At 35.2% G+C, this 14,623-nt stretch overlaps 1 protein-coding gene and 1 pseudogene across 1 annotated transcript; one reads left to right on the forward strand and one right to left on the reverse strand.

The window, feature by feature from the left end:
- Positions 1-821: 821 nt before the first annotated feature.
- On the forward strand, positions 822-6,176 carry LOC107554403 (fumarylacetoacetate hydrolase domain-containing protein 2-like). Its single transcript, XM_016236891.1, has 7 exons — positions 822-1,086; positions 1,814-2,030; positions 2,293-2,352; positions 3,416-3,578; positions 3,684-3,792; positions 4,300-4,387; positions 5,829-6,176. Exons 1-7 carry the CDS (start codon positions 824-826, stop codon positions 5,889-5,891), a joined length of 963 nt encoding a protein of 320 aa, XP_016092377.1. The 5' UTR covers positions 822-823; the 3' UTR covers positions 5,892-6,176.
- A 2,829-nt stretch (positions 6,177-9,005) lies between these two features.
- LOC107554398 (glycerol-3-phosphate acyltransferase 2, mitochondrial-like) overlaps positions 9,006-14,623 on the reverse strand; it is a 40,376-nt pseudogene continuing 34,758 nt past the window's right edge.

A 14,623-nucleotide genomic window follows, 5' to 3' on the forward strand; every position in this document is an offset into this window, starting at 1 on the left:
ATCTCTGTCACTTATTTATACATGGTATCAAAAATATATGCGTGTTGCAGAAAGTCCAGTGTCCAACTGTGAAGGTCCAGTGATTAACAGAGTTATCTATCAGCTTTAAGTATGGTGTTTTATGCTAAACAAAGAGGTTGTTTTTTTTGTGTAATGATATTATTTACACAAATGTAGATTTGTTAAAGATGCTCCATGTTTTGTGGCTTTTAAAATAATTCAAACATTTTATTTAAATCAAAAAGCAGTTGAAATAAAGCCGTGTATTGATTAACACCCCTTGAGTTGAACTGAATTTGTTATAATTTGCTTTTATGTATTCCATTGTTTATTATTTTGTAATTAATTAATTCGTTTTTATTTCTTTCTTTCAATGTATGTTGCTTGGATTTAGTGCGTTTGTCATTTGAAGAGGTTTAATAAAGGTTAAAAACTAGCTGTTCGGTGCATCACCCCTTTAAAAAGATTTAAATACAGCATGCAAAATTAAAATAATTCATTAAATCATTCATTAGAATTCACTACAGCCTTCTTGATCTCTGTATAGATATTATAGATGTATTATATATTATCCATGTTTTAGATGAGTGCTTTCACAGTGTTTTAAATCAGCACGCCAAATGTCTGATTTTCTCTCTCTTCAATATGACTTCGCTGTTATTTATGTGCTTGGAATTTGCAAATATGATATTTGTGACTCTATTTGAAGGGCACATTATTTCTCTTGTCATCTTGCACCTCTTGGTATGTTTGTCTATTTCTCCCTTTCACTTCTGTATGTCCTTTCTTCTGTCTGTCTCTCTTTCCCTCTGTTTTCTAATAGATGAGATTTCTGGGTATCTCTCAGCTCAGTTTGAGGAGACTCAATGCTGTATTCTCTGCAGGCACCGTCAGAGGCACCGCAAGCTCAGCCGCTATGAGACTCGTCCAGTTCTGCCACAGAGGCGGCGAGGGGGGTGTCAGAGTCGGGGTGGAGCAGGCAGGAGGTCAGGGGGTCATTGATCTGAAAGCCTTCGACTCCTCCATGCCTTCCACTATGAGAGAGTTCCTAGAAATGGGGGAAAAGGGAATGGACTGTGCTAAGAGGTATTAAGAATGCACACTGTAACACAAACTACACACACTCAACAGAGAGAGCACATACTTTACATAGACCGGTCATTTTGTCTGGATCTATGAATTCTAAATCTATTAAAGATTAATTTTATTTTAAAATATTTAAAAAATGCAATTTCTACATAAGTGACTTGAATACACCTCTTCATTATTATTATTTTTTTAAATAATTTATAAATATGTTTTTAATTTATAAATAAATATTAATTTGATATTTTTGTGGGGGGCGTAAAGTAAAAAAAAAAAAAACAGTCAGGGTGATGCAACTGTTCCGATATCATAATAAAGAAAGAAAATCATTCAAAAATGGAATTCTTGAAAAGATAATAAAGTAGTTTAGCGTGAATCTTTTATTACTCCACAGAAAACAATGTTGTGAAAGTTTCTTAAAAAAACATTCTGCAAAGTTATGTGGTGCAACCAACAGGCAGAAACATGCAGAGGGAAAAAATGTAGAAAGTACTGCTGCAAGGTCGACAAGTCACTTAAAATAACAGATAATTTGACACTTTTTTTGTGACAAGGAAAGGTTAGCTCAGGTTGCACTATGACATGTGGAACGACTCCCCCAAAATTTTATATTTATGGGAAAAAAAACATGTTAGCTCATTTTTTAGGCATTCAAGAGATGTATTAAGTGAGGAAAGTGTCAAGTTATAGAAAACAGCATTTATTCATCTTTATCTCTCGCTCGCAGGGCTTTGTCCAGCGGCCAGCATGTGGTGGCGCAGACGGATGTCAGGCTGCTTTCCCCAGTGACTGGCCCAGAGAAGGTGGTGTGTGTTGGTATGAATTATAAAGACCACTGCCTAGAGCAAAATGCCCCGATTCCTAAAGAGCCCATCATATTCAGCAAGTTCCCCTCCACCATCACTGGCCCTTATGATGACATCTTTCTCCCAGCGGAGAGTCAGGTGAGTTTCAAACTGACAGCTGGTGTCACTTTAAATCAACAATGACACTTCATACTACAGAATAACTACAGTATGAGACTGACTGTTGTAATGTCAGCTGGAACCTGTCACATGCAGATTTCTGTTCGACATGTCCAACTTTAAAATAATCTTATTTTATTCAAAATCGAATATTGAAAATGTAGCAAATGTACTACTGTTTTCACTCTGGGGTGTGAAACGTGCAATCCATGTTTTCACATTGTGGCGGCTCAATTTACAGGAAGTGGACTGGGAGGTGGAACTTGCCTTTGTGATTGGACGGAAAGGGAAGCATATTAAGGTAGCAAAATGGTTATTTATATAAGCATCTGTTGACATGTGTGTTAAAATAGAAATGTTCTGTTAATTGATAAGATTTATTACAGTATATTAAACATTACGTGTGTAATTTCAGCTGCACTTGCAGGACACAATCACATTTAAGCATGTGAATGAGATGAAATTATAGGTGCAGTGTTTTTTTTTTTTTTTTTGGCTAAATGTGAGTTGTCAAAATATGCAATAGAACACGTTTATCCCTATAAAGCCTACTATAAGGCGTCTAAATTAACATGATTGAAACTTTGCTGAAAAATCTGTTGTACAATCTGCTACATGCCTTCTGTTGCCTGATTTACGTCAGAATCTTTACAGATTTTTATAAAGTAAACCTAAGAATAACTTTTCTATTGTTAGTAATATTTCAAGATGAACATTTACTGAACTGAAGCAACTTTACTTAATGATCCATACATATTTTTTTTAGAAAAATCATGTTAAAGTGTATCAAATATGATGCATCAGGCTTTTGGGAAATGTTTATTTGTACTCATTTCTCAGTCATCATTGTATTGCATAACATGTTTTGCCCCCCACAATAAAAATTACAAAGTTTTGATCATAAACTAAGCATTTAAATATCATCTTACCAAGACATATTATTAGAAGATATAGAGTGACAACTGATATTTATATGCATTTATGTAATGTCTGCAATACCGTTATAAAAATATACATTTTACATTTTAAAATCAGCATCTGAATCAAATTGCATATTTTTGCTCAGTTTGGGCCTCTAAATAAAACGGAAGTGTTTTTACCTTGAGTATAAGCTCCTTATTCTTATATATCATTATATGAGCCATAAAAGCCTCAACACATGCAAATTTTTTTTTTGTCTGAAGGTTCAATAAACTGCTCCATTTCAAAAGATTTTACTAAGTATTAATTTATATGCCAGGCTTTACAGGGTTAAGTCAATAAAGACTTAAGTATAATGCAGCAACCTAGCAGCAGGACATTTCTTGTGTCATTCCCACAATTGTCCCAACCTAATTTTAAATAAATGTATCTATTGGTCTCAGGAAGAGGAGGCCCTTTCCTATGTTGCAGGTTTCACTGTAGCGAACGATGTGAGTGCTCGTGATTGGCAGATGAAGCGTAATGGAAAGCAGTGGTTGCTGGGAAAAACCTTTGACACATTTTGTCCACTCGGGCCAGCGCTGGTTACCACTTCAGCACTCAAAGGTACTTAAAGTGGGAAAATACAAAAATGTGAGATAGATGTATTTGACAATTAATACTAGCACTATTTCTGGTCACAAATCAGATCAATCCTACTTGTTCAAACAGATGTTCATAACCTGGGTATCCGCTGTCTGGTGAATGGAGCCGCGGTTCAGGACAGTAACACCAATCAAATGATCTTTCAAACTGAGAAGGTTATTGCCTGGGTTTCACAGTAAGCAAGCTCACTCTGGTTTTAACTGGTTTTATTTATAAAATGCTCTCCAATGCTGCATGCATTTGATCAAAAATACAGTAAAAACAATAATATTGTGAAATATTATTACAATTTAAAATAACTTTTTTCTACTGCAATATATTCTAAAATGTAATTTATTCCTCTAATTCAAAGCTGAATTTTCAGCATCATTACTCCAGTCTTCAGAGTCACATGATCCTTAAGAAATCATTCTAATATGCTGCTCGAGAAACATTTCTTATCAACGTTGAAAACAGCTGCTTAATATTTTTGTGGAAACCATGCTTCATTTTTTTTTCATTGATGAATAGAAAGTTCAAAAGAACAGCATTTCTTTGAAGTAGAAAGCTTTAACATTATAAATGTCTTTACGGTCACCTTTAATCAATTTAATGCATCCTAGCTGAGTAAACGTGAACATTTAATATGTATTCAATTGTATGCATTTGCTTCTCGACTTCTCAAATTGGTGTTTTTCTGCAGGTTTGTGACACTTTGTCCCGGTGATGTGTTTCTGACCGGAACGCCTCCAGGTGTGGGGGTGTTCAGAAATCCACCTGTGTATCTAAAGGTGAGCTCTTCTATAGGAAAATCAATGCATATTTCAACATGGCTGGGTTAGCGTCATAACCCACAATCAGTGCACCTGGCAGGCTGTTAACACCCGCTTAAAGCCTTACCTGAAACCTTTGTTTTGACACGCAGATAAAGTCTGGTTGATTCGCTTCTGTTCAAACGGTCAGGAAAGTGTGGCTGACACTGACACAATGAGAACAGCTGAAATGCAGAACAACACAAGACCAGCTGTAAAGCTCTTATTGACGTTGCGGTGATGTCAGTTTTCACACGAAACAGGCACATTTAACAGGCACTGGCTTCAGTATTTAAGCTTTCTAATTGGCATTCAAGTTGATTTGCTGAGGAAATCACATGGCCGAACAAATCGGTGCAAAGATTCAATTACTGACTTAATACTTCAGCTGTTCATTCGGGTTTTGACAGTCAATCACACATTTATGAAGAAAAGTCTTTATAGTGCACAATTCTTCATATACCACATTTTATTAATTTCTCCAATGAGATATAATGAACTACAAACAAATAAGAAAACACAGTCCGTCTTTGCAGTTGATTAAAAAACTATCTAAGAAGTAATTGCTCAAAGAAAATAACTGCATTTGCAAATTTCTATCAAATATTAAACAAAACAAGTATATAGTTACTGTAATGCTAGAGGTTATATCATTATTGAAGCAACTCTATATAACTATTACTCTAGCTTCATTAAAAAAATTAATGCATCTTGCAGACGAACCTTGTTTTGGTTGTTTGGCTCTGTGGTTTGCAGTTTTTAATGATCCATAGTCAATTTTGACATGCTTTTTAATCTGACAGATGATGTGACACACAACAAATCACATTAAATTTCCTGCAAAATACACACTGATAGCTCTAAAATATAAATAATAGTTTTTTTTTTTTTGCAAATAAATAAAAAAAGTTGCATAGTGTAGCTTTAATAATAATATTTGAAGCAACTCATCAAACCTTCAGAACAGCAGCTGTTTGTTAAATCAAAAACCTTCATTCTTCAGTCACACAAACAGTGATCTTCATTCAGTGTGCAGCAGACGTGCCCAGGAGAAAAGCAGCCGCCACGCCACACGTCATTTACACCAAATATGAGCTTGTTAGAAAATAACTGACGTTAATCCTGTGTGATTATAAATGCAATTTACACAATAGCAAAGTGTTAGTTCCTTTAGAAGCAGTTACATTTTGACTCGTGAGTGGCTGAAAAATGTACTGTCACATTTAAATGTATCTGGTCCACTGAGGTTGACAAGAAAACACGTTCAACTGGGTAAAAGCACATCTTTAAACTGTTTGAGAAGCGGTTAAAAACTTTCTCAAAAATGCAGCGTTTTAACATCTAGTATTTCATTATATTACTGTTGTATTTACTGAAGGTCGGTATACTGTAATGAAGTAATTGTAATGCTGTGTTTCAGAGGGGAGATGTTGTGGAGTGTCAGATTGACGAGATCGGGTCGATACGGAACACAGTCGTGTAACAGGAAGATCTACATTGATCGAAGTGCAACTACTATATTTCTAATTCATATTGATATCATAAACATGGATTATTTTTTAACAGAAGGCAATAAACATTATGCTCTGGGCCACTCTTATAATGCAGCCTTTTATTCTCATCATCAATGTGTTATTCATAAAGAATTTAATTTCAAGTGAGTGTCAAACTGGGGTTTTCATGATCAGGTTTCCAGTAGAGGGCATTACTGGCCTGTGTACATAAGCTTTCATTATTTCTTGTCCATGTTATCTATTCTCAGCTTGAGCTAAATAGGCTTGCTTCCCAGAAACAAATGTATTTTTGTGGTAAATTACGATGACTTTTCAGTATGCAAGATTCTGATTCTTATATCTGGAAAAATCATTCAAATGAATAAGTCTTAAAGTTGGTCAAAAGGTGCGGGAACCCTGAGTTTAATACTACATTTAATCCAATAAAAGCAGGAAATTTAACCTTTTTTCAAAGTATTATGATGAAACAACTAGCGACGGATGTTTTCTACCATATTGTGACGTACATCAGAGTGTAACGGATCCATTGGAAGATCCATGGAACTTGGATCCATTGGTCACTGATTGGATTTGGAGATGTGGGCATTGCACTCAAAAAACTAAAAACAAACAGAAAAAAACGACTGTGAGCTTTCAGTCAAATGCAAGAAAAGAAGCAGGGTTTAAGCAGACTAAATGATTGGAGAAGTCCGGTGTTTGTCACCAGAGAGAAGTCGGTCGCTTTTTGATGAAATGTATAAATAAAAAAAACATGGATGAATCGTTCGCAATATAAGATGCATTCACAAAAAAGATGGGGTGAATTTCCATTTCATGCCAAAAAACATTTTAATAAATGTAGGAATGAAAGTGATCTTTAATGGAAAGTGTTAATCAAGTGAATCCCTGAGTGCAGCGGCCAACTGTTAATTCTCAGCCCATTTTGTTTCTTGTTAATCACCCTATTCTTTTCCCATCTCCAGCTGAGTGTGTGTGTGCGGATCGATTGTCTGGGTGGCTCTAGAGAGCTTATTCAGCACTTCTGCACTACAAGCAGCAGCCATCCATTAGTCGTTTCACTCCCATGCCATTCACTCGTGTGTTGCTCAGAATTAAGATACACGAGAATGATGGATGTATGTAAATGCACATTTACTCAGGAACTGTTCTCATGTTGCATGAATGGGTGTTTATATATGTGATTGTCAGATGATATAATAGGGTATATATAGAGCCCAAGTCATTTCCAGTGAGTGATAGTCCTGTGTCTCTGTAGCATCCATCATCATTATTACCCATCAATACTCTATTCAGTGAAAACCTCCTGAAACTTTACTGGACCTCTGGAATCACTGATTCCTTAGACAGAGGAAGTGTTTTGGATGGATCTGTTTAGAGGTCTTTATTTACATTTTGGAGTAAAAAAAATGTTCTTTTAATTTTCTGGCCATTTTTAATAACTAAATGTCAACACCATCATATCAAAAGTAGTGCATACCCTAATGTCAAATATCTGTAATTATAAATCTAGCATTAAAACATAGTTATGAATTTAGACTACAGGATGGGTTTCAAAAGCTAATTTTTTAGCTCTTGTCAGTTGAATTCAGGAAACTGTCAGAAAGTCTTGCAGTGTTAAAAAAATTTGCGTCCTCTTTATTATCACATCAGTGGCAAATTATCTGAAACTGACTCAAATTATCTAAAAATCCCAAGCAATTTATTTGTAATTTAGCAGTTTTGATGGAGTTGCCATCTCCTCTCACCAGTTAAAATGTAAAAGCCTATAAATCTCACGTGAGCATGTGATGATGATGAATTAACAGCAGGTGAGGAAATAAACTGCTAAAGAAAGAAGGTGAATTTTACATTGCTTTTTAAATATTTTTGAGCTGATTTGATTTTTTCTTACAGTGCAGACAAAGTATGAACGTGGCTGTGAAACCTTGAAAATTACATGGATGGATTTTTAATTAACCTTTCCCTCTCTCAGGAGATGGCATATTTTTATATTGCCATATATTTTTAATGTATATTAAGTATTGGTTTATATTTCTTTTCTTTAAATATTTTTTTAGAATACTTTCAAGAAACTTAGAAGACAATTTTAATATTGATTTAATATAGATATTTTATTTTATAATATATAATTTTTTTCTTAATTTTAGAATGTACATTAAGTATTGATCTATGAGTTGTTGTTTTTTTGGTAAAGATTATTTAATTTGCAATAAATAACATGCGCATTCTAGTGATTACCTTGGATTCATTTTAAAGTGCAACTGTTGATATTTTCAAAAGTACAAGTAAAAGCAAGACCTGTTTTGTCCCATGTCTCAATCAGTGAACTGGTGCTTTGGTGTTCAGTGTTTGTACTAAAGGAAGCAGACTTCCTATGCATAGGAAGGAAACGTGATAATTCATCTTAATGGTTTAGGTAATGCGGGATGTTTGCATACATATGAACATTCATATGCAGCACTGTGTGGCTAAACTATATATCAAACCATGACACAGTCTAAAAAATGCTGGGTTGTTTCAACCCGACTTTGAGTCAAATATGGACTAACCCAACCTTTGGGTTAAAAATGTAATAAAAAAATTTAACCCAACAGCTGGGTTAGTCTATAAATATATTTGACCCAAAGTTGGGTTGAAACAACCCAGCATTTTGTAGAGTGCAGAAACACTGCAGCTGGGTCAATTATCAGAAACTTGTGTACTGAACCAAGCCCATTACATATTCATTACAGTTAAACAAAAGAAAAGGAATAAACAACACTAACTAATGAAACAGAAAAAACATCTTTTTGATGCAATTTATCTCCTCTTTATAAACAGAGAACATTATCTAACCATCGGAATAGTCATTATCTAACAAATAACTAAACCAATTCTGTGCTTTCAACAACAAAAACTAACAAAAAAGCAACCTCAGCATCACATATATTACAAAAAGCCAGTGTTCTAGGCAAAACAAAAACCAAACCCAACCCATGCATAATTAATGCTTTACACAACACCGAAGAACTGGATTTCAGAAGTGCTTACTGTTACCATTCCCAGCTGAGACTGACTTCTCTTCTCTTCAAACCTTTTCTCTTTCAGTTGTACATGAACTGTTTGAAAAACTGCAAGAGTTTCGCTTTGTGAGCGCACTGAGAGAAGAGAGGACTGACATCTAGATACGCATCTCCTCTCTGCCTGTCCTCAATCAACACCTAAAGCGCAGGAACAGAGAAACGCTGTTTAGTCCCCAGAGGCCAAATTAACTTTCCTTTATTACAACACCTGCTACATATGTTACACTTTACTGTCCTCGGTTGATCTGGCCTTGCGCTTTTATTTACAGCTTCTGTAGGGCTTCTTGTTTGTGTGTACAGAATCACTTACCCCAAGATCAATAAAGGTACGAAGCACCATTCTCACCGAGTCAATAGATGAGCTCTCTACAGAAGATTCACACAAATAGATCAAAAATACAGCACTGGGGTGATCACATGAAACCAGGACTTCTGTACTGAAGTATTATTTAATAATGCTGGAATACAATCTGATTTGCAGCAACTCTCTTATAAAACATCAAGGCTCTAGTCTTCAGCAGAGTAAGATTACCCAGTAACAAGAGAAATGATTCATAAATCTGTTAAAAACCAGTGGGATTAATAATACATTAAAGCTAACACATCAGCAGCTGAAGTGAAGCCGTCAGCATCTATGTAGGCCATTTAATGGTTAAAATTACTTCATTTACGCTCAAAGATGCTAAGAACCCTAAACGTTGCAATCTGATTCACATATTTATGTACATATGTGAATAATGGGATGTTTAATAAAGAAATTGTTGGTGTGTTGTTAGCTGAAACACAGTTTTTGCCTATATTTGTGATGTTGATGAACATCAGATGACATTTTATGACCAATTAATGGAGAAAACCAACTCATTCCAAAGTCTTTTTGGAAATATTTAGTAATTATTTAGTTTCCTCCACTAACCAGTTCTTAAGATATGAGATGTAAATAAAAATATGCACATTCATATGACGTAAAATGTATATAAACACATGCATTACGGCACTGCGCCTGTGCACAAAGTATTTTTGAATTGATTGAGAAAATAGTCGAAATCAAGCACTTACATGGTTACATTTTTCTACACCACCCCTTTTAACCTGATCGAAATTTTATTCGAATCAAGCTCAATTGGATCGATTCAGGTGTTGATATGAAGGCTTTTCAGTCAGACTGAGCAATCAATCAAATTAATAATGGATTATTAATAATGGATTATTTGTATCCATATAAAAAATCTGTTTGGTGATCCAATCACAAGTGCTTTATACGATGTGATAACGTGTCTCAAATGCATTTTCTGTGACCATTTCTGAAGGATTTTGTAGGTTGGTATGGGAATCTTAAAGAATTTAAAAATTCCTCTTTGCCAGTTAATGTTTCTTTTAGTAGTTCAGTAGAAGAATGTTTTGGGGGAAAAAATAGAATTTCAATTTCATTCTAGCGATGTTAATTAGTAATTACATTCCAAAACAACAACATTATTTCTATTATGTCATCATTGCGTAGTCCATTTAAGAAAAAAACATCTTTGTTCATCTGATGATGAAATCAAGTGTTTTGGTAAAGAAAACAAAACAGCTTCCATGGTGTATTTTCAACCACTTCCTTTGAGGAATGCCATGTTGCAAAAGCAAAGAGGAAAACATCTTTACTTGATTCGGTTTTAAGGTCGAGAGGCATTCTTGGGGGACCAGATGTGCTTATCTATCTGATATGTTTTTTATTGTCTATGCTGACCACTTGTGACTGGATCAGTCAAGATGGACGTTCTCTGTTTAAAACAGATTTGTGTGGACCGAAGATGTAAACTCAAATGGCAAATCCTTTCGCTTCATGGTGGTGAGAGGAAAATGAAAGTGTGTTTTTGTCTCCTACCGTAGTGCGCTTTGTCCAGCTGAGTTCGGTTCTTCAAGTGTGTGTGTAGTTGGCTCAAACAGTCTTTCTCTAAGATCAAAATGTTTAGGTTATAAACACTTTGTTGTTCACACTCAGTGTGCCAAAGCACAGTTACTCATCACACATGGCAATAGCACTCTTTGGCCAGAGGTCAGAGTTAGTGTGTGTGTGTGTGTGATAGGTGAGGGGAGGTAATGGAGGCTTTCTAGCGCCCAGCACAGAGCTCTCAGCCGGACACTCAGTAAACTACAGAGGAAGAACAGCAGCTCTGGGCAATGAGACGGCTGACTCAACTAGAAACAGAGAAAGAGAGTAAAGACAGCAGAAAGGTAGAGGACAGTGAGAAAACATGCAAAGGTTATTATTAGTCAGGTAAAAGATGCTGTTTGGGCGAATGTATAGACTTCAAGGAAGAAAGAAAGAAAAAAATTGACTTAAATTATTCTATTCATATTTGACAATCACAAAATATTCATTAAAAAAAATGTCCACAAAAAAAAAATGTTGGTTGATTGCTACTATTGTCCTAATTTGTAAATCACTTCGGAGAAAAGCTTCTACTTAATTATTAAATGTATTGTAGTTAAATCTAAAATATTACAGCACAGCTGTTTTCAACATTGATAATAATAGTAAATGTTTCTTGAGCAGTAAATCAGCATATTAAATGAATTCTGAAGGATTATGTGACACTGAATACTGGAGTAATGATGCTGAAAATTCAGCTTTGCATCACAGGAATAAATTACATTTTAATTGTATTAAAATAGAAAACAGGTATTGTACATTTTAATAATATCTTACAACATTACTGTTTTTGATCAAATGAATGCAGCCTTGTTGAACATAAGAGACGTCTTTCAAAAACATAAAAAAAAATAAACGTACTGACCCCAAAGTTTCGAGCAGTATATTTAGTCATTATAGAATGTTTTATGAATGTACATAAATGCTCATTTTCAAATAATGCAATTTTTTGCACAATGTAATAAAATTACAAATAATTATTAATTTTATATAAATCCAATCATGATACCCTTATCATGATTTAGATTTCTATTAAAGAAAATCTGTTCTTAATATGTGCTATTTTTAAAGTATGTATAATATCTATTATTTATTTAATTTGCAATTATTTATATACACATGTAACAAAAATATAAAATTCATATTATAAACAAATGTTTGCTTGAGGTTCTGATGCAACAGAAGGCACAGTCCACACCAGCTTCTCTCCTGCAAGCTCACGCCAATGACATTCCCTTCATGTTTTTATCTTCATTCTGAATTCATCGCACAGATACTGAGATACTGAGCAACACACAGACAGACATCAGACTTCTAGAGCAGCATCTCTGATCTGTCTTAGTTTTAAGTCTGTTTTGTCTGTCTGATGTTTGCGTGCTAGTGTTTGTGAGTGGATTTCATCTCGCTGAAACTCTGGATCCAAAGCGTCCAAAGACTGAGAGTACTGTGAATCTGAATATATAATTATAAACAAAAATATTCAGATCCAAAACACTGTGTATGCTCTAAACTTTGCTGCCTGTGGGGTTGTGTACCTTATAAGAGCGTGCGTCTGGTTCCTCACAGTCTGAATCGCTGCTCTGGTCAGGATTGTCTGAAACAGCCCATGACAACACACCCTGCTTCTTCATGAAGTCACACAATGGTGTATCCTTCTGAACCTACATTCACACATGAACAAGTAGTTCACATCTCTAAAGACACACACAAACAAGCTGCAAAATGATCAGTTTAGGGTTGAAATGACCTTTAACCACAGACAAACAAAAATAGCTTTCACCTCTGTGGGTGTTTGTGAATCAGTCTGCTGAAAACTGTGGTGGCACTTGAAAATAAATGGACACAGACCAAATGGTCAGCATGTCAGAGATTAGATTGAGTCTGAGAGCTCGCTAGATGTTTGGGCAGTGGAGTGAAAAGTGTATTTTTGGTGAATTCTGTATTTTCTGCGAATTCTGAACCTAACATTAAAAACTTCAGAAAAACTTCATTTGTGATGGGTGTGATACTGTAAATTGACCAGGCTGGATAATCGTCTCTGCATTTATTTATTTCCATGATAAACTCTATTATCATATTTTAAAGTGTGATTACTAAAGTATTAGTGTTAATTTTGTCTGCTGTTTTTTTTAATTTAGTCTTAGTCCTGTGCCAAATGTCCTTTTCAGTTTTTATCATATTCAGTCAACCTGTCCTGGTTTTTGTTTAGTCACGTTTTTGTAGACTACAAGTCTTGGAATTTTTTATCTAGTTCTAGTCAATTAAAACCTTGTAACATTTTAGTCATGCTGCATAATGGTTAAAGAGATAATCATAGTTGTTTTGCTCAAAATTATAAATGTGACTGCTGATCATGAATACACATGACAAAATTGATTTATTATATTATAAATAAACACACTCTACATTATGAAAACTTTTAAAACTCAAAAGCTTCTCATAATAGCTAAAACTCGTGGACGTCTATTTTTTTCAGAAAACAGAGCAATTTTGGATATTGAGTTTCTTTCTTTTTTTTTTTTTTTAAGTACACATGAAATAAAAATTGACAATTTTAACTTTGTTAGCGCACACTGCTATTTTTGTGGTGAACAATTCATCTGGGTAAGTGTAAAGAGTCAATCCACTGAAGGCGAGCGTAGTGAGAACCCAAGTGCAGTTTATTTACAGAGTGATCCAAACAATAATCCAAGACACAGACTTGACTTGAACAGACATAGCATGAGCAGACTTGACACAAACAGACTAGACTCACCAACAGCGGGTTAAATACATTCAATACACGACCAGGGCACAATGGGAACATGAAGCTACTTATAGGAAACAAGAGGGTCACATGACAAGAACAAACCAATGGGAAACAAGACACATGACTTAAGACAACCAATCAGAACATGACACAATGAACAGGGGAACCAATGGCATGAATACATGAGGGCAAGGGAAGCATGACACAAACAGGGTCCATGAAACAATTACAAAATAAAAGACATGGAAAACATGAACATGAAACAAAACACCACATTACAGTAAGTCAATCCACAAAAAAAATTGTTTGTCTTTCGTAATCATTAATCCAAATCGGAAAATGCACCTCCCCTCGGAAATGACGGACCTTCTCTGATGACGTCAGTTTGACGGCTTGGGCTTGAGCATAACATCCTTAAACATGCCCCTCCAAATCTACCTCCATTTCTGAATGAAACGCCTACTTTACTACATCCAATCAGTTCGCAGTAGAAAAAAACAAGCCACACCCTCTGTTTTCCTCATTCAATATTCCATTTCTCTCGGAAGTATGTCACAATACGTAAGTAAAGTCGGTCGCAACTTCCGGTTCACGCAGACTTTAACTACATTTTAGTCTCGTTTTTATCATCAACGATATTGGATGTTAAAGGGATAGCTCACCCAAAAATGAAAATTACCCAATGATTTACTCACCCTCAAGCCAAGTGTATATGACTTTCTACTTTCAGACAAATGCAATTATATATATATATTGCCAGTCTCCTCACGGCTTATATCGAAATCCTCCAACATTTTCCTTTACAAATCCTCGTTTTGTATTTCTAATTCATGACTAGTGTTTTGTTTTGCTCTCTCCACTGCTCTTCTGTGTTCGTCACTTCTCACCGGAGTTTACGCTTCGCCTACGTCCTACAGCATCCGCTGGAATGCCACTCTCTCGTGAACACGCGTACGACAGTTAGCGGAAGCTAGA

The sequence above is a fragment of the Sinocyclocheilus grahami genome, unplaced genomic scaffold (assembly GCF_001515645.1).
Source record: "Sinocyclocheilus grahami isolate Dianchi unplaced genomic scaffold, SAMN03320097.WGS_v1.1 scaffold501.1, whole genome shotgun sequence".
In the NCBI taxonomy this organism is placed as follows: Eukaryota; Metazoa; Chordata; class Actinopteri; order Cypriniformes; family Cyprinidae; genus Sinocyclocheilus; species Sinocyclocheilus grahami.